The 25,076-nt window shown below is 30.7% G+C and overlaps 2 protein-coding genes across 3 annotated transcripts in view; one reads left to right on the plus strand and one right to left on the minus strand.

Moving 5' to 3' along the window:
• The window catches only part of LOC142324779 (splicing factor 3B subunit 2-like), a 58,910-nt gene extending 55,020 nt beyond the window's left edge, over window positions 1-3,890 (minus strand). The window contains exon 1 of one of the 2 annotated variants that reach the window (XM_075365756.1): window positions 3,725-3,890. The gene's annotated coding sequence lies outside the window, so the exon portion shown is untranslated. Of the gene's footprint in view, window positions 1-3,694 lie in introns of both variants that reach the window. The other variant, XM_075365757.1, reaches the window with a different exon arrangement.
• A 366-nt stretch (window positions 3,891-4,256) lies between these two features.
• Window positions 4,257-24,086, plus strand: spn-A (RAD51 recombinase homolog spn-A). Its single transcript, XM_075367864.1, has 8 exons — window positions 4,257-4,398; window positions 7,143-7,244; window positions 9,371-9,508; window positions 14,689-14,898; window positions 17,940-18,148; window positions 19,554-19,683; window positions 21,075-21,196; window positions 23,638-24,086. The coding sequence occupies exons 2-8, from the start codon at window positions 7,152-7,154 to the stop codon at window positions 23,759-23,761; spliced, it is 1,026 nt and encodes a 341-aa protein (XP_075223979.1). The 5' UTR covers window positions 4,257-4,398; window positions 7,143-7,151; the 3' UTR covers window positions 23,762-24,086.
• Window positions 24,087-25,076: the final 990 nt, after the last annotated feature.

Here is a 25,076-nt window from a genome sequence, read left to right on the forward strand (position 1 = left end):
TTAGGAAAATTTATTATTTTATCAGAATTATTAGAAAGTGGGTAAAAATGACAGTAGCCTATGACAGATGTACATGAATTGGGGGTTAAACAAGCAAGCAGAGAACAACTATAGTGGCTCCATACACATCCCACAAAAACAGTGTCATTGTTTACTATGTGATCATTTCTCAATGCTTCTTTTCTGTTAGTACTGCCGTCAGGTTTACCTGCTTGTAAATTAGTCTTGTATGTCGAGTTACCCATCGTTCATGTTAGTTTTTTACTGTGTAACAATTAATGTGTTTGTGCTTTATTTCATTCTTGTGTATTGTTTCTGTATCTTATTACTGTCCCTTACTGTGTATACATATCGGTTTATTGAAATTTGATTAATTTGTTTTTGTTTTAAAATTCACCAAAATGTCTTGTAAAAACACTGCTTTAACACTAAATAAAAAGTTAAAGTTACTGAACTAAATAACAAAGATAAATTGACTGTACATCAGTTAATGGACAAGTTAAAGTGTAGAAAACTCAGATCTACAGCACTTTAAAAAGTAGGAAAAATTATTGAGAAATGTTAAAAGGAAATGGGAATATGAAAAGACAGCAAAAAAAAATATTGGATATAAAGAAATAAACGATCTGTTGTGGGAATGATTTGTTAGCAGTAGATCTAAACTTCTGCCCCTATTTTAAAAGCCAAGCTTTATTGTTAGCTAAAAAATTAAACAAACCCGATTTTAAAGCTTCTAATGGATGGCTTGAACATTTTAAAAATACACATAACATTGTTCAGAATAAAGTTTGTGGAGAGGCAAGTGATATTAATAAGTCCTGTAGTTAAGGAACAGGAGAAAAAACTTTCTATCATTCTGGCTGGCTATGATCAAAAAGACATTTTTAACTGTGATTAAACAGGAATATTTTTTACAAAAACATTACGATTGTGTGGAAATCACACAATCATCATAAAAATGTAACTTAATCATACGTACTGTATTTTTGAAAAATTGTGTTTTATAGTTAATTAGTGTAACATTAATTGTGTAATAAAAATATCAAGTTAGCCTACAAATTGAATTATTTTAATAAATTATATAATGTAATATTCCAGTGGATTACAGAATTCTAAGTAAGTTGCAGTGTATTCTTAGCATGACACATTATTAGAACAAACAGGATACAGTATGTTCACCATAACTGGATAAAATGAAAAAAATTGAACCATTGATTTCCATTTTGAAAAGGTTTCATTGTATTCACTTTTCCCACTGTTAAAAATTTAATCACTGCACTGCAATGTGTTAGACGAGCTAATATAGCAGGCATACTTGACTATAACAATGGCAATCGACAAAAAATTAGAGGGCATGATCAGTTAGTTCTGGAATGGCCAGTGGCAATACAAAAGAAACCAAAAAGGCGGCATAGGCAGAGTTACAAGACTATACCATACGTATCAATAAACAAAAAGATTACACTTACGTGAAAATACATGGACAAATCTTAGAAGAACGGTAGTTAAAGTTGTTAAATATTATCAACCTTATCAGGCTAGTAAACAATTTGGTTAAGAATAGTACAAATAGTTGAACTGACAATGTTTTGAAAACTTGACAAATAGTACCTTTGAAAACATTGTGCACATCAGCAACACAATAGAATTGCACACCACTAAACAGTTTGTGCAACACTACTTGTAATTATTGTTGGTATAAGCGATTTATTTCTATTGGTTTCATGAGGCTCAATTCGAATTAGTGTCTCAAAATAGTCTAAATATATAAAGATTTAGCCTAAATCTGTCATTGTACTCATACGTTTCCTGGAGGACACATATTGTTATGCTTTCATTGAATATTCTATGCCTTCTCGTAGTTAACTTTTCTTCATCACTTGATGGTCCCCACACTACTTTAAGTTTAACAAAAAAACACAGGGTAATTCTCACAGTAATTCTCATAACCATGATGCAGGATCTAGGTAAGTGGAGACTGTGCTGCAAGTGGCTTAGAGGAGTACTCAAGCACAAGACCTCAGAGAAGTGGAATTGGTCAGGAAATGTAAGGGATAGCCCTTACATGGAGATAGTGGGGCCTTCTGGTCGTCACTATCGATGAAGTGTGGTGGACTCCTGGATCTATTCTTTTCGACAGGTGAAAATATGAGTACGACAATTGGCTGCACATGCAGGTGTGGTTTAAGTGTCAATATGTGCTAGGGGCGCGGTCTTTGGAATCCGCAAGATCAGGAAAACACAGACCTGAAATACATGGGGAGAGATGGCAGGGGCCCTCAGGTTGCTGTCATTGATGAAGTATGCAGGACGCTTAACCTGATCCTCAGGAGACCCATGTGGAGAGCAGCACATCCCAAGTAATGCCCTATCGGCAGGCATCAGGTCATGTTTGCTCTGGGGAAAGGTTTTTAGTACACACCCAGCAGTATGGGCTGCTGGGTGTCTAGTTGCAGTTTTTCCCTCTTCCAATGCAAAAAAAAAAAAATTCTGGGCAATTACTTTATAAACTTCAATATTTTTCATACATTTATATGTATGTATGTATGTATGTATGTATAGTAGTAGTAGGATCAGGAAAACACAAAATCTAAATGTCAGAAAAAAGATCTTGCACATCATGCAAAATTAAAATCTCCACCTCATATCAGTAATCTAGACAATTAGCAATCAGTTTTGTAAGTTATGGTGACCTGTTCAAATGCTAATATGTTATGTGGAGAGAGCTTAGGATTAAGGTTCTATGGTGAGAGGTTAGCAGATCCTTTCATAGGATCTCATAGGGCACGCGACTGAATTTATATGTAAATGTTAATATAATCACTGCAGGGAGAAACTTTACAAGTTCCTTTCTATTTGTCATGTGTATGATAGAGTCACCTTATGAAGAGCGCTGTCAGTCATCTTCAATGGCTGACTCTTAGTCCAACTCTGACAGCTATTATGGTTAGTTTGCAATTATGACAATTAATTTTTGTTGATGTTCGCTTTTTCTATGCAAATACAGGGATAAAAGCAAACATAAATTGTAAAAGCAAAGTGTAAATTCCAAAATGTTTGGGTTTAAATGTTAACTCTAGTATATTAATGAACCAAATAAATTTTGAAACTTATATGACTGATAATTTAAAATCCTACACTTATAAGAGCTTATATTTTTATGAAACTTAACACTGACTTTATGAGTTATTACTTGTAATAAAAGTTCATTATTTTTAATTTGTTTTTTAAACAGACCCCTAGGCTCAAAACTGTCTGATATAAGTAAATAATATGAAAGAGAAACAATACCATATACTAGTAATTATCAAAATAACAAATTTCACAACTGTACACCTCAAGTTGTCAAATAAAGGTATCAATTTAAAATAAATTTGTTTAAAAATATTTGTTTTACTCCATTAAATACTTAATAACATAAAATTATGAAAATTTATTTCGTGTGCGCTCTTTCATACACTACAATACTGGTGATATATGTCAATAAAGATAATTTAATATAATCGTTTTCGTTTCACATGCAAACTGTGAATGCACTATACTACCCTAGTCGGAAAACTGTCAATAATAAATAACATTATATGCGTTGCTCCTAAAACGCAAAAACTGTATAAAACGAGCAATACTATATTAAAAAAGTACAAAAACAAAAAAAAAACATTTTTAAACTGCAATCAATAAAGTAATTTCCAACCTCACTTTATATAAAATCCTACCGACAAACCTTAATTCCATCAGAACTATTAACCGCTACTAACAGAAGTGTAACAATAACACTTAAATTCGGAATAACTAGATAATTATCAATGAAATGTCAAAATCAGTCATTCACAAACAAATGCACAATTTTTTAGTTACTAACTCAACTTCCATTCACTCAACTTTTTCACTGCCTTCACAATCATCAAAAATAAATAAATTGCTGGATCAGAGGGAGCATTTGTCTAGCTTAACATAATGAGGAAAGCATATTTCACCAAATTGTTCTTTTACAATATAACAGTTAGTCATCTAGTTTTATATACTTTTATTAGGTATGTTTTACAGAACAGAATTTATCATTAAAAATACGTAACTTCATTACGTATTATGATTATTCTATCGACTGTAACCTTTTTGTTAACACTTATTAAAGACCAAATAAGTAAATAAATTAATAGAACTGTGTTACTGTTAACTGCAAGATTATTTTCATAAATAGCTTTGCTATGCACTACAACTTGCAGCCATTCTGTATCTCTATGGTTCAAAATTAATAAATTGGTAAAGGCGGGAAAGAGGTTAACCTGATACTGTCAATCATGTTCATTGTAGTAAATTTCAATAATTGTGTTAGTAGTGATTTTTTGTAATTATTTAACCAATATCTAATATTTATACAGCAAGCTCTGACAGAAGGTATGGTTTTATTACTTTTAAACAAATTTTGCATGGTACTTTATTTCATTATAAACTGAATTTCGTTTACTGGTTAAGGGGAATATAAGATTTTCATTTCATTGCAGAATTTAAAAAAATTGATTATAAAGTAATTTTTTTGTACGAATTTCATTAATTTATAGAGCTCCTTACACTATGGTTTTAAGCTGGAGAAGTTATAATTAATGATTGCTACATTTACTTCGATGTAGTTTAGCGTATCTTCGGAATGTTGCAATTGAGATGCAGATGCTGCCACTGCGCCATAGAGAAACGTATTGTTCAGCTGCAATAAAAAGTTGGTTATTCGTAACCCTGCGGAATGTTGTATATAATTATAGAAAAGTTAATTTTGAATTGCGGGCTTAAGTCAAGTGTGTCTAAATTTTGTTAGTGTTTTTACTGCATAAAAAAAAATTGCAATTTAAAGTTATTTAACTGTAACTACTGTAAAGATATTCATTATGAACAGAAAAGAACTATGTAATGAAATAAAAATAAATTTTATTATTAAAGATTTTGTTAATTTGTTTTTCTAATAATTCTAGAAACTAAGTACTTAGTCTGCCCCTGACATGTGTCCCTTACAATCTGTTTTTATATTGTATTTCTTATTTTTATTGCATTAATTCAGGATTAGCATTCCTAAATTATAAAATTAGCACTTTACACCTGGGTGCCATAGTAAATTAGCTTCTCTAGTAAGTTTTGTTTAGTTTATTCTGTAATTGTACAGAATAAGCTGTGTCAAATAATATTGAAATGAAATATAAACTGTCCATTAAAAATAAATAGAATAAAAAACAAACCATATTTAACATGTTTGTTCTTTAAACTACTACTTGCTCTTAATAGAACGTGAAGTGGTTTCTTTTCAGTTCTCACAGAGACAAATTGGTACTTTAGCACGCACGTTTACAAGGTAATATTCAAACATAGAAGATAAAATTGACTTCATTATACTAATAAAATGTACATTACTTATATCGCAGTTCATTATTAATAAAAAAATAAATACAATAAAATCATTTTTTCTGCAAGTTCTATCTTTATAATTTTCAGTTTTTTCTTTATAAACCAGAATGTTTGTTAGCTTCTAGTCATTGATCGAGATGTAAACTTTCTAAGCATTGTTAAAGAGATGAATTTGATCTATTCCATAAACACTTGTTGCACCTCCATAATGTTTCTCACATTGTCATTTGGTTTGAAGGATTAGTTCTGGTTTTTTTCCATTGATCAAGATTTTCTTATTTCATTTAACAGGAACATATAATTTGGGTGGGATTACTACTCTTATAAAGTTATTGTTTTTAATGTGAATATTAACCATTTAATGAGAAAACTTGCAGCCGAACACTGCTTGTAAGTTTGTTCAATATTTATGGTAGTCGATAATGTAACTGTCTATGGTAATAGACAGAGTTGGTTAATTTTGAAATTGTAGAGACTTTGAATTTGGACAGTTTGTTTTAATATCCATTTCATTACATGCCTTTGCATCAAAGAAAAAAGGCTTTTATAAAATAAAATGATATTTTTTTGTAAAAGATGAAGTACAAAATATTAGCAATAACTTATTTGAAGTTACTAAATACTGGAATTTGCATTTTTGGTAATTATGAGCGTGAATGTCCTTAACCTTAATGTTCTTCAAATTGAAATATGTTGAAAAATATGTTACATAATTAATAAAAATACAAGTTTCAAGATTCGGAAGAGTGAAATTACTGAAATATACTTCCTCAGAATCTGTAATATCAGTAGCAATAGCAATCTGTAATTAAGCAACTCCATCATATAGTCAGGATACAATGAAGCTGTCTTCTGGCCACCTAAATAGTTACAATATATATAATTTGTATATTTAACGTTAATCACATGAAGTTAGCAAGCGTAGGTTATGTTTAGTTAGCATTGATATAGTGGGCGATATATCAGTACATGGAATCAATATAATCTAATCAAGCATAACCTACACTCACTTTGCTCACTAAGCTTGTCTGATAAATGTTAAAAATAAAGATTATATACAATAAGTTATACGTACAGCTGATTTTATTTTTATATTTTATGTATTTCAGTAGGGATCCCGAAAACCGATAAATACAGATATTCATTTTTTTCTACACCCTGTAAATCCAAATTACTGTTTCAGATCTTTTTTCCCGAAATCAGTTTTTACACTTAACAATATTTTTACATCTGGACACAGGAGCTCATTCACAGAAAATCAAGCATGTGTGGCGAGAAGTGTGTTCAAACACTCCTCACTAGGAAATTGTAAGCACCACTTGCACAGGCATCTCGCAGAGTTCTTTTTCAAAAGAAAATACAGGGACTACAAGACCCGAGTACATCATTTATGGTCCAGTCTTGCTTCACTGTATCCTGATTGTATGATGGAGTTGCCCAAAACAGCTAATAACGCTACTGCCATTACAGATTCTGAGAAAGAATAATGAGGTAATTTTATTCTTCTGACTTTTGATTGTATTTTTTTATTAATTATATAACATATTTTTCAACATACTTCAATTTGAAAAAGATTAAAGTTGAGGACGTTCAGGCTCACGATTACCGCACCTTTTTTTTCTCTGAAGCCACTAATATTACTAGTGTACAGGTACAAGTGGTATATATATTTACATAGACCAAAATTATTTAGAACTGTGGAAAAATTTTCAAAAAGATGAGATTTATTCTCTGTAATATGGTTATAGGTGATCACAATGTCCGTAACAGCATCTCTCTCCTCTGCTAAAACTCAAATAATTGAAGAGGAGGTGGAAGATACTGGGCCACAACTAATTGGCAAATTAGAGGTAAGTTGTACTCTATCTAGGTCAAAATTAAAATATTAGAATTAGTTGAATGAATTAATGTTCAAAACATACTTTTTCAAAGTACTCTGCACTTATTATATGTTTTCTTAATTAATAACAAGTTACAGTAAATAGTAGATGGGCTTAATAATATAACTTACCAATTGATGGATAAACTCTATAACTCTATTTATTGTTACAATTGCAATATTTTATATAATAGAAAACTGATTTATTGAAATTTCTGAACATATACTTCTTTCCAATTTATATAATTTTTAAAACTATTAATCAAACTTTAATTTTGCCAAAAAAAAGACAATAGATTTAACTTATTTATTCCAAGTGTAGTAAATCAACCCACCTGGTTGGTCTAGTGGTGGTTGAACACATCTTCGCAAATCAGCTGATTTTGAAGTCAAGAGTTCCAACGTTCAAATCCTAGTAAAGGCAGTTACTTTTATATGGATTTGAATACTAGATCGTAGATACCGGTGCTCTTTGGTGGTTGGGTTTCAATTAACCACACATCTCAGAAATGGTCGACCTGAGATTGTACAAGACTATAGTTCACTTACTCACACATATCATCATCCTCTGAAGCTATACCTGATGGTGATTCCCAGAGGATAAACAAGAAAAATAAGTATAGTAAATCATATTTGGTCAGTATTAAGGTATGTTATTAAAAGCTACATAACAATTTAGAATAATTGGTGTTATTTTAATTTTTTAGTAGAGAAAATATGCGTAATAACAGCATAGTATGTAGAACCATTTTCATAATATATTTGAAAAATATACAAAGTTAAAAACTAATATCCAGACATCCAAATGTTTTATCAACATTCTCCTCCAAAAATAGCAGAATTTAAACAAAACTGTTGGATGAATTTAATTTGATATCCAAGTCATATAATAAATTAAATTTGGTCTTGTTACCTGTAATAAAAATATATGATGATATATATTTACCTGCTTTGATTGCACACTATTCAAAAGAATTTCTGTAACATTTTTTATTACCGTGAAAAATGTAATACACTTGCTCAAGATCATTTTAAGATATACATTTTTTTTTTAATTAAAGACTAAGAAATATTTTTAAAAATTCAAACAAACCTATTGAAGAAACATTTTCAGAATTTTTAAAAGTGATTCCTTCTGCCAGTGATAACTGAAGATCAAAGGGATGTCAGATTATTCAGTTGGTAATATCTAATTAAATTTCTTGGTTAAGATTGTTTGACTTAAGTAAAATTGAATATTATAGTAGATCACAGTTTATTGAGCTTTAGATGTACACAGATACTTGTCAGATCTTTAATCCTAGAAGCAACGATGTTGATTATTTGATAGATACATTGCAGTATGATAGATACATTAGATAGATACATAACCAAATTTAACATTGCATCTAATGTTAAATCATCTCTGATTAGCACCAATATACCTGTATATGTGTTTTTCTATGATCAACACCAATAAGACAAAACCAGCTTAACTTCATACACAGGAAAGATGTGAACTGTCACCTTGCAATTTACGTAAATGAAATAAGCTAACCGTTATTTTCTTTTCATTAAAGTATTTAATAATGCTAATATTTCTACCTTAAATATTTGTGATTTTGAGTGAAGTTTCTCATATTTGTGAACTCATCACTAACTTTTATTAGTAATAATAAAAGAGTATAACAATGCTTAATATATAATACGTAAATAGATACACTCAACCATATATGATTGTCTGTACAACCATATATGATTGTTAAGTCAACTGGCGCTTTTGAAATCTTAAGATCACATTTTTTAACTTGGTTATAGTGTAGAAGTTTTAAAGCAATTGGCTTATTCTTTTTTATGTTTAGTCTCAACTGAATGTTTTACTAACACTATTGTTAAGCAGAGTTTTTTATATCACTTAATTTCTAAAATATGTCTTGAATCTTTAAACAAATTTCACATATTGCATAAATTTAGTAACACTCAAAATTACTGCAGATTTCAATAAATGGGACTATCATTTATAAGGTTAGTAGACTACTGCTAACTAACCCCAACTTTGTACTTTGGATGAAAATATCTGTTCAGTTGGTATTTTTTATAAATGTATTTATTTTATAGGGCCAGGGAATAACTGCTGGAGATGTTAAGAAACTTGAAGAAGCTGGTTACCACACAATTGAAGCTGTAGCATTTGCACCAAAGAAACATCTTATTACAATTAAAGGCATTAGTGAAGCGAAAGCTGACAAGATCTTGGTAAAACATGTTATTTTTTAAACTTCTTTATTTCTATTTAATGGGATCATTATCATCATTATTTTTTTTTTTTTTTAGAAGCTATGGTAGCAATAATCAGTATGATTTTAATGGCTACGAATCGCAATGGAAATCGTATAAAATTATTTAGTCTTAGTGTCAACCCAACCAAATTTAAAATTGAAAATTTTTAACAATCTTTTTTTAACTGTTGCTATCAATGTCATTTTGCATTATGCCTCAGCTCGTTTTATTGCTGAACAGTTTTCTCTATGAAGAGGTTTTTTAGTATATAGTTAAAAAAATAACATTTGAACTGCACGTGGTAAATTAGTGCAATGTGTTTTTGTTTGTTGTTGAACAAATAAATGCTGTTTTGTTAATTATCTTTTTTTTATGCATATACAAAACGTTGCTTGCCTGCACAATTTTTCCCTTCTACCTTTCCCTCCAATATTAAAGCGACTATTTCAGTATGCCATAATATGTGGCCTAAAAGTCTGTCTCTTCTTTTAATTTTTTTTTTTCTTATGTTCTTCAATTATTACTGTTGCTGTTTGGTTCATGTAAATGTTAGCAATTGTTCTTCTGTCTCTGTTCTTTCTTCATCAATTTGCTGCAACAACTCTTCATTTGTCACTTTATCCACCCATCTGATTTTTAACATTCTCCTACTGTACCACATTTCAAAAGCATCTAACTTTCAAAAGCATCTAATATTTTCTTCACAGGTACTCTGATCGTCCAAGTTTCACTTCCATATAAAGCTATGCTCCAAACATATACTTTCAAAAATGTTTTCCTGACGTTTAAATTAATTTTTGATGTAACTAATTTATATTTCTGATTGAAAGCTGGTTTCGCCTGTGCTATTCTGCATTTTATATCGCCCCTGCTTCATCCATCTTTAGTAACTCTACTTCCCAAATAACAGAATTCTTCTACATCCATAATCTTTTCTCTTTGTATTATTCTTATATGCAGTGATCCATCTACATTTATTATTGCTTGGTTTATTATCAGCTTTTCTGCTGATTTAAGAATTTGTTTAGTTCTTGTTTATTTTCATGCAGTAGTTCTTGTGTAGAACTTTATTCAAGCCGTTCATTGTTTCTTCTAAATCTTTCTACTCTCAGCTATAATTACTGTCATAAACAAATCGTTTATGACAGTAATAAACTGTCATAAACGATGTAGTAGTTAACTGCTACTAGCATAGCAGTTAACATCATTAACTGCCATGCTAGTTCTATGTAAAAATTAAAAAGTAACACGAATAGGGACCGCCCTTGTTGGACTCACTTTTTTATTATGGCTTCTTTCTTATGTTCTTCAATTATTACTGTTGCTGTTTGGTTCATGTAAATGTTAGCAATTGTTCTTCTATCTCTGTACTTGAATCCTAATTTTTTTTAAATGTTGAACATTGTATAACAGTCTACATTATCAAATGCCTTTTCTAAGTCTATAAATGCTATCTATGTTGGTTTGTTTTGCTTTTTTTTAATCTTCTACTATTTATCTGAATGTTAAAATTGCTTCCCTTATCCCTATAACTTTCCTAAAACCAAGTTGGTCTTCTCCTAACACTTCTTCCACTCTCCTCTCGATTCTTCTGTGCAGAATTCTAGTTAAGATTTTTGATGAGTAGTTAAGCTAATTGTTCTGCATTCTTCACATTTATCTACTCCTTCTCTCTTTGGTATTTTGACAATAATACTCCTTTTGAAGTATGACGGAACTTCTCCTTTTTCATAAATATTACATACTAAATTGTATAATCTACAATCTGTCTCTTCCTCACCTGCACTGTGCAGAAATTCTGCAGGTATCCCGTATATCGCAGGAGCCTTTCTCCCATTCAAATCTTTTAATGTTCTATCAAATTCAGATCTCAGTATTGTGTGTCCCTTTTCATCCTCTTCGACTTCCAGTTTATAATTTGTTTCCTCCGTATAATTCTTCAATATATTACACCCACCTACATATCAACCTTTTCTTTTGTATTATAAATGGGTGTACCATATTTATTTAACACATTATTAGATTTTTATTTTTGTACCACAAAATTCTCCTAACTTTCCTGAGTGCGTTGTCTACTTTTACCAATGATCATTTCTCTCTCCACTTCTGAACACTTTTCTATAATCCATTCTTCTTTCGTTCATTTGCACTTCTTGTTTATAGAATTTCTTAATTGTCAATAGTTCCTTTTAACTTCTTCATTACTAACATTCTTATACTTTCTATGTTCATCAATCAGGTACAACATATCCTCTGATATCCAAGGTTTTGTACAGTTCTCTTTGTTCCGCCTAAGTTCGCTTCTGCTGATTTAACTATTTCCTTTTTAACATTCCATTCATTCCTGACATTACTGGTTAATTGAAACCCAACCACCACAAGTTTAACGATAGCCACAATCTACAGGGTGTCCCATATAAAACGCAACCCATCAATCACTCATCCATGAAATTTCAAAAGTCAAGCTTACTCCCCAACTCTTTACTGAAATGGACTTGTCCAACATCTGAACATCGCGGCGACGCAGTAGAACACTACCGATAGTAACAACAATGCAATTATAACATTCAGTGTATTGCTAGAGACAAGATGGTGTTTTCGCTAGATGAACGTGTTTTCATTGTTGAGTCGTACTTCAGTACGAAATCAGTGGTTGCAGTGCAAGATTTGTTTCGCCATAAGTACCCAGATAAACCAGCTCCTAACAAAACATCAGTATTAAGGTTAGTTGCAAAATTTAGAGAGACCGGTTCTGTTCTTAACAAGGAACACAAAAGATCTGCGTCAGTGTTGAATACAGATAGTCACTGAAATCAAAGACCGATTACTCGCCTCGCCAAATAAATCGATCAGACATTTGTCTGCTGAAATTAATTTGTCTAAATCAACTGTTCATCGAGCGACCAAACAATTACAATTACAACCTTATCGCATTCAAACGGTTCATCAACTTCTTGAGCCCGTCAAAGAAAAACGGCTACAATATTGTCAACGGTTCCGTCGATTTCTGCATGAGGGAATTAATGTTATGGATTCGTTGTTTTTCACAGATGAAGCACGGTTTCATTTGGATGGCTACGTAAACAGCCAAAACAGTAGAATTTGCAGTGCTGAAAATCCCCACGTTTATCACGAAAAACAATTATACCTGCAGAAGTTAGGCGTATGGTGTGCGATATCGTGGAAGAAAATAATCGGTCCTATTTTTTTCGAGTACACCATAAATGCAGAACAATATCAGGATATTTTATTTCAGTTCATTGCACTCTTAGAAGAGGAAGACAGACACTCCTGGCTACATCATGATGGTGCGACATCACACTACGCAGGTTCAACTTCTGATTTCATTGAGGAATTCTGTGGTAATCGTGTTATCGGTCGAGGCTTGTGGCCACCAAGATCTCCAGATTTGACTGCAGTGGATTTTTTTGTATGGGGTTACCTCAAAGAAAAAGCCTACAGCAACAAACCACGAACACTTGAACAGTTAAAAGTCAATATTGAACAAGCTGTATTAAATATCCAGCCACAAACTTTGAAAAAAGTTGCAAGAAACGCTGTAAAAAGAATTGCAGCTTGTATTCAAGAAGATGGCGGCCACTTCCAACATTTACTCTAAATGTAAGGTAATGGATGGTAATAATAAAAATTACATTTACACATGCCTTTTTATTATTTCAATACCTACCAATATAAGGTTGGGTTGCGTTTTATATGGGACACTCTGTATTATTCAAATCCGTGTAAAAGTAACTACCTTTACTAGGATTTGAACCTTAAAATTCTCGACTTCGAATTAAGCTGATTTATAATGACGAGTTCACCACTAGATCAAACTGGTAGGAATCCTGGTAATTGCATTGTTAAAGAGAGTACAGAGAAGTGTACTTCTAATTTATGGCTATTGATTTTTTTTAATTCAGTTTTCTGTAAATGAGCAACAGGTTTATATAAATAATTTTTTTTAATTTTCAAGAATTGTTATCTATTAGTTTAGTTAAAATCCATGGTTAATTTTAGTAGATACTATTGGGGCTTGTTTGGTTTATTTTAATTTCTTTTCGATGCTAATAGAAATGTTAAAATTTAACTGATGAAAGTTTTTAATCAGGTTTAAACAATTTACTCCACTTACAAAGCAAAATAAGGTCCTTTTGAAATTTCATCTGTTTGTGAAGCAGTTAAAAATATATCATCCAATTTGTACAAAATTTTTCAGTAAGGTTCCTTGCTATTAATTAGAAAGATGTAACCCACCGGGTTGGTCTAGTGGTGAATGTGCATCTTCCCAAATCAGCTGATTTGGAAGTCGAGAGTTCTAGCATTCAAGTCTTAGTAAAGTCAGGTAGAAAGATGTGTTTAACAGTTTTTCATAAAACTTTTCAATTTTTTTTTTTTTTTTGATAAGTGAAAAGGAGAGGCATTGATGATGATAACTTTGTGTCACCAAGCCCCTGTTGCAGACAGAGTATGTGGCCTCTTTCTCACTCTTGATACGACCTATTACTGATGTCACCTATAATTCTCAAACTGTCTTGACAGATGGGTACTAGATACATTAGTCTGAAACCATTTTCCACCTCTAAGAACCGTGCCTTTCTCAGTATGGTATTACCTTATTTGGTTTTTTTATTGTTTTCCTCTCAGGTACCATTAATTTTTTTTTTTTTCAATACAAAAAAATACCATGAGAATATGGTGGATGTATCTACCTCTTCGACTGTCAAGTAATATCGAGCAGAAGTTGTGTTAGCAATGTCCATTGTCCATAGAAACAGTACTAACAATATTACTGATGCAAGAAGAATTTTTTTTTACAATTATTTTAAGCAAAAGTTCTAATTTGTATTTTATTAGATTATCCTTTTTCAATTCAGTTTTGTTGTAGATTCAATACAGTTTTTGTAATTCAGCATAAAAGGACTACTACTGTTCAAATAATTACTAATTTAGATTTCTTTTTGTAATTATTAACAGATTACCAAGATAGTTCTCTAAAATGTGAATGAACAAAATGAGACTAATCAGTCTAATATCAGATGTAAGTTTATTTACATAAATATAAGTTGTTCACATTCATGCCCTTTTTCCTGAAAGTTTAGTAACATGTTTATTATGTTTGATGATGAGATTTATATACAAGTGCTATTTTACAGAGCGAAGCAGCAAAATTAGTTCCTATGGGATTTACAACAGCCACTGAATTTCACCAAAAACGATCAGAAATAATAATGTTGACAACTGGATCAAAAGAATTGGATAGATTATTAGGTGGTGGCATTGAAACTGGTTCTATTACAGAAATATTTGGGGAATTTCGTACTGGAAAAACACAAATATGTCATACATTAGCTGTAACATGTCAGGTTAGTGGTTGATTTTATAGCATTTATCAGTTATTAATCTTTTTAATGGTTTGTTGTTTTTTTTAATTGCAGTACAACATTATAGTGTGTGCAATTTAATCACTAAAAAAATTAATTTTTATGTATAAAACACATCCATCATTAACTACAAGATCACTAAATCAGTGATTAAACATTTACCTAGAGGAAAATTACAAGTTGTATTTATTATGTTTGTTGTGTTGCTCTAAGAAAAGAAAACTGCCTCTATAAAACATTTAACATCAAATAATCCATTACATTAAGAATTGATAATAAAAGTTAGATGAAATGAATAATATTTAGGAGTGGAAAGTTGGAAATAAATGCCTAAGAGATCTATTACAGAAAAAACAGTATTATCTGTAGCAATAAATCAACAATGAATTTTGATCCTGATTTTTTTGAACCTGACATTTTGTGCCTGTTAGTAAAACATAAGAAGTAAAAATCTATATTGTTTTATTCTGGTAGTAATGATGTTATCTATATATCCAATCTCCAAAGTGAAAAAATAATGGTATTTGAGGTTGTCTAACCGTTCATGGTCTGTCTCATATTATGACATCTATTCCCTGCACATCGCTCCTCGCCTATGTGACTGGTACAATAGCCACTGTTTACAAATCACCTGCTACTATAACTTAACTTGTAATATTTAATCCATCTCTCATTAAACAAATGTGAAAAAAATAAGCTATATTTATAAAGATGTGCTAGATAATTAATCACGTAGTTCTATGTCGATAAGATTATTTTTAAAAAAGTTATGACGAAAACTACTTTTTCACATTTTTTTATTAATAAAAATAAAAATGTTTATCGAAATAATTTTTATTGATAAAAATCAGATATTACACAGATTCAAATGAAAACAGTTGTAACTCTCAAACATCTGCAAGTACTTTTATGTTTCACTTTCCATTGAGAAAGGAAAGCATGACAAACAAAATAGTTTTAATTTAAAGTTCCGATCATAAAAAATAACGGTTGGCGCTTTCCACCTCGGCAAGAGCATTTAAGATCCAGCCCGTGGTGCCAACCCCTTTCATGAAGATATACTGATCTAGATTTAGAAGTGAGTTCATATCGATGCTTTCCCAGAGCTGTTCTACAATCAGCCTTTCAAGGAACTTGCCAATTACTGGCAAGAGACTGGTGGGTTGATAACTGCTGACCTCATTCGCATCCTTTCCTGATTTTAAGAGCATCCTCACCAAAGCCACCCTCCAACAAGTCAGAAAGCAACTCCAGCTTAGGCACTCTGAGAACAGTCTGCAAAGCAGCTCTCTTATGAAAGGCAGCAGAAAATATCCGGGTAAAGTTGGTCAATCCCCGGTGTTTTTCTCAGTTCCATTTGAGAAATCACTCAGTCTATATCTACAAGATCTATAGCCCGTATGTCAGGGAATGGTGTTTCACCTGCTCTAACCCTGACATCTGCTTCATCCTCCAGAGAGTATCCAGGAATGGCTGGTAAGTCACCACAGATGTTAAAGTGTGGTCACGACCATCAAACCCGCATAGAACACTGGACAGCATGTGCAATGGCTTTGGCCGGACTTCATGAGCTGCCAGGGGCTGTGCTGCAACTTGCGCATGGAGTTTTGCCAAAACTTGAGTTTGACTTCCTTGATGGCATTAACGTATTCATTACGGGTGCGTCAGTAGATCTGCAGACCCTCAGTGTGCACGGCATCAACAATAATCCCCATTAGGGGGTGACACTGGTATCTTCTTGTAGCGGATCTAACTCTCACACGCAGCACGCTAAGGTCAGAGGACCACCACTTTTTCCCAGGTTTCCACCTGTGTTTAACAGATGGCTCCCTGGAAGCAGTGGTCATGATGGCTCCAGGCACTCTCCAATTAGCGGACTGGCCACTACATAAGGGTCCGTCTGTTGGCTGAGGCTGCTGTAGGACCCTATTGCAGCCAGTCTTGATGGCCCAGCCAAATTGTTCAGCCATCAATTCCACCTCCTCCTTGTGCTCCATGCGCCATTCCAACCCCTGTAAGGCAGCTGCACACTTGTGCCGCAGCCTGTGCTGATCCAGGCTCCTTAGGTTATGGTGACCCAAATCTGGAGCTCTTGGACTGCCACCGTAAGCGATCTCATAGGTTATAAGCCTATGATCGCTCACACTGGCCTTGGGCCAGACAGTCCAACTACTTGCACTCCTAAGCAGATCACCCATCACCAAGGTGATGTTGATATAATTTTTCTCAGATTTAAGAAGGTTGAAGAAGAATATTGAAACAATCAGGGAATTTTAGAAAACACAATAGAATCATTTGTAATTAATGTGGACAATGAATCTAACAACTCCAGTGATACAGAAAACGTCAAAGAAAAAGAAGATGATAACGATAACCTATCTGGATTTGAATTGATGGAAGAAACATCATTGTGAAAATTGTTACAGTAAGATAAAATATGCATATTTTACTATTTATACTAATTAGAATGTAAAAATAACATAACATATAACATAACAATAAAATAAGCATAACAGCAGTAATGAAACTGGTATAAAGATGCATTAAACCTCGTACAGCTAGCATGCGACTAGTTTTTAATTGACCATACTGTACTGAGTTTTGGTGCTGACTAATATGGGAGACCATAAGTGGATAGACAACTTCTACTTCAATAGCTATATATATATTTTCATTTCACTTGGCCTGACACCATTATATATAAACATGTTTGGCTTACAGTAGCAGGTGGTCAGCTTTCATTGGATTTTAATGGCCATTTTAAAGTAGGGACTATTTCTCACCTAAGTTTTATTAACAATGTGGCAAAAAGTATTTGTTACCTTCAGAATGGCTATGCCAATTGAAGGAGCAACTTCTATTGTTTGTCATGTCACATGCAACCTTTTTGGTTACTCATGTACATTACATTCAGTAGAATATTTCTTCAGGAATGCAACAGTAAAGTATTTATTTGTATTGTACTATTCATGTGCAGATATGTGTCCAATATAGTGAATTTTAATAAGTTTTAATTTTTTTAGTTACCTATAGATCAAAATGGTGGTGAAGGAAAGTGCCTTTATGTAGATACAGAAGGGACATTCCGCCCTGAACGATTGTTGGCTGTTGCTGAACGTTATAAACTGATTGGCAGTGATGTTTTAGATAATGTGGCATATGCTAGAGCTTATAATACAGATCATCAAACCCAGCTTTTGATCCAAGCTTCTGCTATGATGGCTGAATCAAGGTATTTGTGTAACTGATTTATGTTTTATATATATATATATTTATATTATATAAATCAATTATATATTATATATTTTTATAATTAGGTTTTTAATCAAATTAAATGTTTTATTCTGATCAGTATAATATGATGTGTCATAGATATCACATCAGGAATGAATAGATTAAGGAACATGATATAACTTTATCAAAACAGTATTACAAAATAAACAATTAATTATAAAAAACTGATTATCTCCGTACTGTATAAGCATAATAAACATGAAATGCTTCTAAAACAATGGGTGGAAACACAGGATAATATTAAATAAATAAATAACTCTAAATAATAAAAACTTTGAATTTAATGAAAACTCATTAGTTTAGCAAAAGAAATCTTTTAATTAAATTTTTAATTAACAATAAATTGGGATGAGATCTTTTAAATGAACTGATAATATATTAAAAATAGTAATGCAAGCTTAAGACTGTTTTCTCTTACAGTGAACAATGTTATTTATTTTACATGTCATGACTGATTCATAATCAGTGCCCAGCAAAACTACTGAAGAAAAATTGATGAAAATTTATATATACCTTCTTACGATGTAAGTGCACACTAAGAAATGTTTTTTGAAATTGCAATTTTAAAGGGTTAAAATGGAATAACAATGAAATTTACTGTTTTTTTTGTTTTTTTTTTTAATTTAAAAAATTCACCTTGATTTGGTGTGTTAATCTTCATGTGAATATCTAAAAACCAATTTCTAGATTTTTAAATTTTACCTTGTAAAGAATAAGGAAAGGTAAACAAAATTTAAAACAATTTTCTCTATTATACTAAAAGAGATATTCACTCGATTTGGACCTGCAAATATTCTTTAGATAAATATTTTTAAAAGATTTTCTGTTTTGTTTTTTTTTTTTTTTTATATATATTTTAAATGTAACAAAATTATTTTTTTACTTTTTTGCCATTTTATGCACTACCAATCAGTGTTGAGATTTAGTAACATTTTGATTGTAATTTTTGTTTGTAATTCTGATTATATTTTAGGAATGAACCCATGATGGGCTTTGCTCATCAAATCTAAAAACAAATTAGTAGGTCCTGTATTGACTAAACTGTTACTCTGAAGAAATTATATTAAACTGATCGTTTTTATAAATTGCATGAGTTTAATGATAACATAGGGGGGACTTTATAGCACAGAAAGAGCCATGATGGTGATGCTATATTATTATTTATATATATATGAATGAATCGGCAAATTAGAATTTTTAATTTGCTTAATGTTAATCTATTCATGTTTATAGACACAAAATAATGATCCAATAACTATCTATAATCTTGAAAGTTTTTGAAGAAGTTTTAAAAGATAATGTTCTAGTCGGTCAGTGTATCTAATAATATAATTTTTTTATAGGTATGCTCTACTGATTGTGGATAGTGCAATGGCATTATATAGAACTGATTATTCTGGTCGTGGTGAATTGTCTGCTCGTCAAATGCATCTTGCCAGATTTTTAAGAATGCTTCTCAGACTTGCTGATGAGGTAAACTTTTGATCTTTCACATATATTTCTCTATTAACATATTAAATTGCACAAGTGCTGTGTAATAAATATATGATCAACTGAAGAAAAAAAATAGTTTAAGAAAATTAATTATTGAGATCACAGATAATTACCTCACCTTACCTTGAAGTATGACTTTCTAATAATTATTTTAATAGGAATTTAATCTAGGATGTGACGTACTAAAGGAAAAGCAGTGTAGTTCTTTACCACCAAACTATGACAAATGCACTAGTGGATCCATCCTGGACTGTGGCCTAGACCAGACTTTGAGTGATGCCTTTGGCAGCTGACATGTAGTAAATATACGAATTTCTCCTTTTGACATTCAGGGCTTTTTCTGTTTACCCCTGGACAGTTTCATTTACTCTTGAACTCTCCTCAAAGTTCTTATCAATTTTCCCTCACAGTACTTGTTCACTATGAGTCTCGTAGTCATATTTAGCCTTAGATGGAGTTTAGGGCTGGATTCACTCTAAAGTAATCTGTCTAAGGAGTGGCTTACCTTGTAGCGGAAATGTTCATTACAGGCCTGGCATCTTCTGCAGGTGGTGGCCCCATTCAGGATGGATTTGGATACACCACCCCTTAATGAGGATATCAGGACCCTCCTTCCTTAATGCCACATTTCCTAGGAATCTGCACTGGACATTTCTCTGTTTGCTCACAGCTACTAAGATAATCCGAGTTGATTTCTTTTCCTCCGCTTAGTGAAACGCTTAAATTCAGCAGATAATCCCACCTGATCTGAGGTTGAGTAAAACATCGTATTCTAAGTATATTTGTGTTTAACTTTAGTTTATATCATGAAATCTATTAGTAAAATGGATTAAAGACAAATTAAAAATAGATTTTATAAAAAAATTAATAAATCTTATAACACTTTGGCCAAGCATCAATTGCCTTATATATCTATTAATAATAGATTAGCACATAAATTATGTATACTGAGTACCTTTAACAATGTAGAAACAAATTATATCACATATTACAATAAATTTGTTTCATCATAATATGATTGTTTTAGTCACTTAAAAAAGTTTTTCTAACAAAAACACTGTTTATTAGATTAGGCTTTCCAAGTTTTGGCAAATTTTTAAGTCATGACAACTTTACTGCACAACATGTTCCCCATATAACTTAAAAGTTGTATTATGTTCTTTAAAATTGGCTTATTTCGTGTTTTGAGAAATTAATTTGTGTGATTACATTAATCGGTTTAACATCTCTTACTTATATAATAAATAAAAGAATGATATCAATAGAAATGTGAAACCCTAACTTCAGTAAATGTTTTTAGGAAAATATGTATTTCTACAAAGAAAATATTTAATTTTGTATCATTTCTATAGACTAAGATCTTTTTACAGTTTGGTGTGGCTGTTGTTATAACAAATCAAGTTGTGGCACAAGTGGATGGTGCTGCAATGTTCACAGCTGATCCAAAGAAACCTGTTGGCGGTAATATAATGGCTCACGCTTCTACTACAAGGTAATAAAAAGTATAGTTTTACTAAAAAAAAAACCAACATTAATTTCTTCGTGGAATGTAAGAAAGTACTGAAATCAAACATACCAGTACTTGTTTAATAAAAAACATTTTTTATTAATGTTTTTTTTTGTGGCATGATCCTACATTGATGTCCACTTTTTAGCAATCTTTCGGATAGGTAAGCAATGATCTTCATTTTATCGTTGTTAGTTAACATGGGAAGTTTTCCAGGTTTGAAATCTTCATTAGTTAATATTCTGCACCTTTAAAATGATTTTAGGCCTGTGAGATCTGCTCATACAGTCTGTATTGTGATTTCACTTTGTTAAAAGCTCAAAAACTAATAATAGTGTGATCAGTCAAACAGCATTATATTTCTGAAACTTGCTACTTATTGGAACAAACTCTGTTCACTGGCTGGCACAAACGTTTCCAGAATATAAAAATGGGTTACAATCCCTTGTGTAGTGCCAGTAAATATGAATTATGTTAGCCGATTTTTTGTAAATAAAAACTAAGATTCCCACGCATTTACATTCACAATTATATAAATTGCTAAAATTAAATATATTCACGTTTCTTTAAAAAAATAAATAAATAATATTCTATTGCATCAGACAATAATAATTATCATATTACACAGCATAATAATTCAGCTTATGAGAAAGGACTGCATTGTGCTTTAGTGTCTACTTTTAATCATGTAATATCTACAAGAGCTTCCAATCAGTTTATTTAAAATTAAAAGATTTTCTATATTCATACTTTTAGTATATGTACTTAAATATTTAGGACTTCATGCCTTTAAAATTAATTTTATTATTTACTAGTTTTATTCATTATTTTTAAAGTGAATATTTTCATTTGATTACTCATTGTTTTATAAAATATTTATTTTTGTTATTATTAATAATAATAAAATGAGAACATTCCCTTTTTGCTTGCAAGTGTTCTTAAATATAACAAAAATTAAATCATACAGATCACATAAAATGCAACTATAATACATTTCAAATTTATAATACATAGATGTAATAGAAATAAATTAACTCTTAAAAGAATACATATAGTAAAAAACAATAATATTAATATTATAAATGAGCAAGTAACATTTGAATATGATGAATAGACTTAGAAAATAGTAAATTCATATAATTTAAAATTTATCCAATAACAGTATGTATTATTATCAATAAAGATTGATAATAATGTTAAAAGAAAGAACATTTTTCTCTTTAAATTTTTAATTAAAATTTATTTTAATTTTTATATCTATTGAAGCGGTGCACACCACAAAAGTGTTGGTGTTTAATATTAAAAAAACAAGAATTAATGAATATTTTCATTTTATTATTATTGATGATAATAATTATGAAGCTTAATTATTAACTCATTAATATTTATTTTTGTGTATTTAAATAGACTACTACCGCTTCTCTTTTTTATTTATAATTTGTATATTAATGTTATTTTGATTAAGGTTTTTCAATGCTTTCCCTTTAATTTTTCAACCAAGTGCTCAAGTGGTTTCCTATTTTTATCTGTCTAATGCAACCATCCACTATAATATATCTATAATTTATTATTATCTGAATAGATTTATATAAATTTTGTGTTATTGCCTATCTCAGTATATTATGTCCATGCTAGATTAAGAACTGTCATGGACTAGAAATAATGTTCTCAAAAATCGGAGGATTTTGAAATAGAAAAATTACCGATGATAAACTATTTCACATGAATTGCATATTCTACTAATGATTATTTTGATATACAATTTTGTAGTACAAGTTTTATGTAAATAAGTTTTCTTTATTAATTTACAACATATTTAGTGTATTATTTTAGACTTAATTAATTTAATTTAGTTTTATAAGAAAGTGTAGAGTTTAAAAACTGTGTAGGAAAAAAAACAATTAAATTACATAAAACATGTAATGGAAGATGTCCTGCAATTATACTGAATAAACAAGTATTTGTTTTTTTCCCCTCTATTTCTAATGTGTATTTTGCAATCTGTTCAACTTGTGAACAATAAGCAATCCCATGACATAATGAAATGAGGATGATGTGTATGACATGTAAATGAGAGATTTAATGTAGTACAGATTTAAGCCGATCATTTCTGAGATTTGTAGTTAATTGAACCCTGAGTACCAAAGTACACAGATTTCCAGGGTCTAATATTGAAATTTTATAAAATCAACCTACCTCAGGATTTGAACCTCAACACATTTAACTTCAAGAATCAGCTTTTAAATAACTGATTTGCTACAACGATGTTAACATTAGGCTGGTAGGTGCTCAAGTATTTAATTTAATAACAGTAAAAATACAGCATTTATTATAAAAAATTACTTTAACATGAATGTATAAGTTAAATTTGTATACTTCAACATCTTACTGTATTTGATTAACAGAAGTTCCTTTTATGTTTTTAGGCTTTACTTGAGAAAAGGAAGAGGTGAAACTAGAATATGTAAAATATATGACTCTCCCTGCTTACCTGAAACAGAAGCAATGTTTGCAATTAATGCTGATGGGATTGGTGATGCAAAGGAATGATATAAGAAAGAAAATAAATACAATTTGTGTATAAAAAGTTTTGATGTGATGAAATTATGTATGAAGTATTTAAGTGCAGACATTTTTATTTTAGAAGCAATAAGTCTTGTGTTAATTAAGTTTTTATGTATAATTTAGTTTAATCAGTGAAATGTTCCATTACAAGCGTTTTTATTTTTTTATGAGATTGTACCCCCCCCCCCTAGTTTTTTGATATCTACCCCCTAGTCTTTAAGTTTCAGTATTTGTAATGGAGTTGTAATTATTTACTTTCTAATATTTTACTTGACAATTTGGTGTATATTATTAAACCATGTAAATTGAGTATTTTTTTTATTTCACTTTTTGATTGAAATTAAAATTTGGTGAAAGATTCAGTTCTATACTACACATATACCAAGGTATCCCTTCTTGGTTCTTAATTAACAAAATCCAGCTAATCTTTACAGAATGTAACTGTGTGTAACTGTAACAGAATGTTCTTATGTCATACCTTTTGTTACAAAAGTTATTCCTTGAACAGAAATGTTTCTTGTGTATATATATATATAATTTTTTTTTTTTGACAAAATTATCATAAACTATATAATTATAGTTTGATAACTTCATAATTCAATGAAATTTATTTATTGTAAAAAGTATAAATAATAGTTTGTTTTTTTGGAGGGGGTAATTATATAAATTTACTTAAAATGCAAAATAATCACCCCTTTTCCAAGATGTTATTTTTTATTAAAAATAAGTAATTATATATAAGATACATTCAGTAGCTCTATGAACAGTAGACCATTTTTTTACTTTCGAAGAAAGTATTACATTCATTCAAATTGTGGGATTAGGGGGATGAAAATAAATTTTATTTACATTTTGAGGTGTATAAAAATACCATTCACTTAAATTGTGGTATCCTTATATTTATAGGCCTATGTATAAAATTTTATGGCTCAAAAATTTCCAAAAATACTGAATCATTTCATTGAAATTTAGTATTCTGTAGTAGTGTAACTGAAGTTATGCATGTGAAAATTTGAAAGATTGGTTGTCGTTCTTGAGTTACACTCAATTTAAAGTCAAAAAAATTTGAACAGGACAAGTTAGACGCGTGGTTTGTTACAATGATGTAAGATGGAATATTGACATTTCTTTATCTGTGGTAATTATTGTTAGAAATATTGTTTTTCACATTCAGGTAGCGTTATATACTTCAGGGTCATGATGATAATGATGATGGAAGAGTTACCTACTTGATGGTGTTCGAGCAGGAGAAAAGGGAGCAAAATAAAATAATAAAAAGTTAGTTTTCTTCCAGAAGAAT

This window comes from Lycorma delicatula, chromosome 5 (genome assembly GCF_047948215.1).
Source record: "Lycorma delicatula isolate Av1 chromosome 5, ASM4794821v1, whole genome shotgun sequence".
NCBI classification, from domain to species: domain Eukaryota; kingdom Metazoa; phylum Arthropoda; class Insecta; order Hemiptera; family Fulgoridae; genus Lycorma; species Lycorma delicatula.

Bases quoted from the DNA above. Each gene is read 5' to 3' on its own strand.
- spn-A (XM_075367864.1), top strand. From the start codon at position 7,152: ATGTCCGTAACAGCATCTCTCTCCTCTGCTAAAACTCAAATAATTGAA. The intron at 14,899-17,939 runs GTTAGTGGTTGA...TAATTTTTTTAG, and splicing joins CATTAGCTGTAACATGTCAG to TTACCTATAGATCAAAATGG. The intron at 19,684-21,074 runs GTAAACTTTTGA...ATCTTTTTACAG, and splicing joins TTCTCAGACTTGCTGATGAG to TTTGGTGTGGCTGTTGTTAT.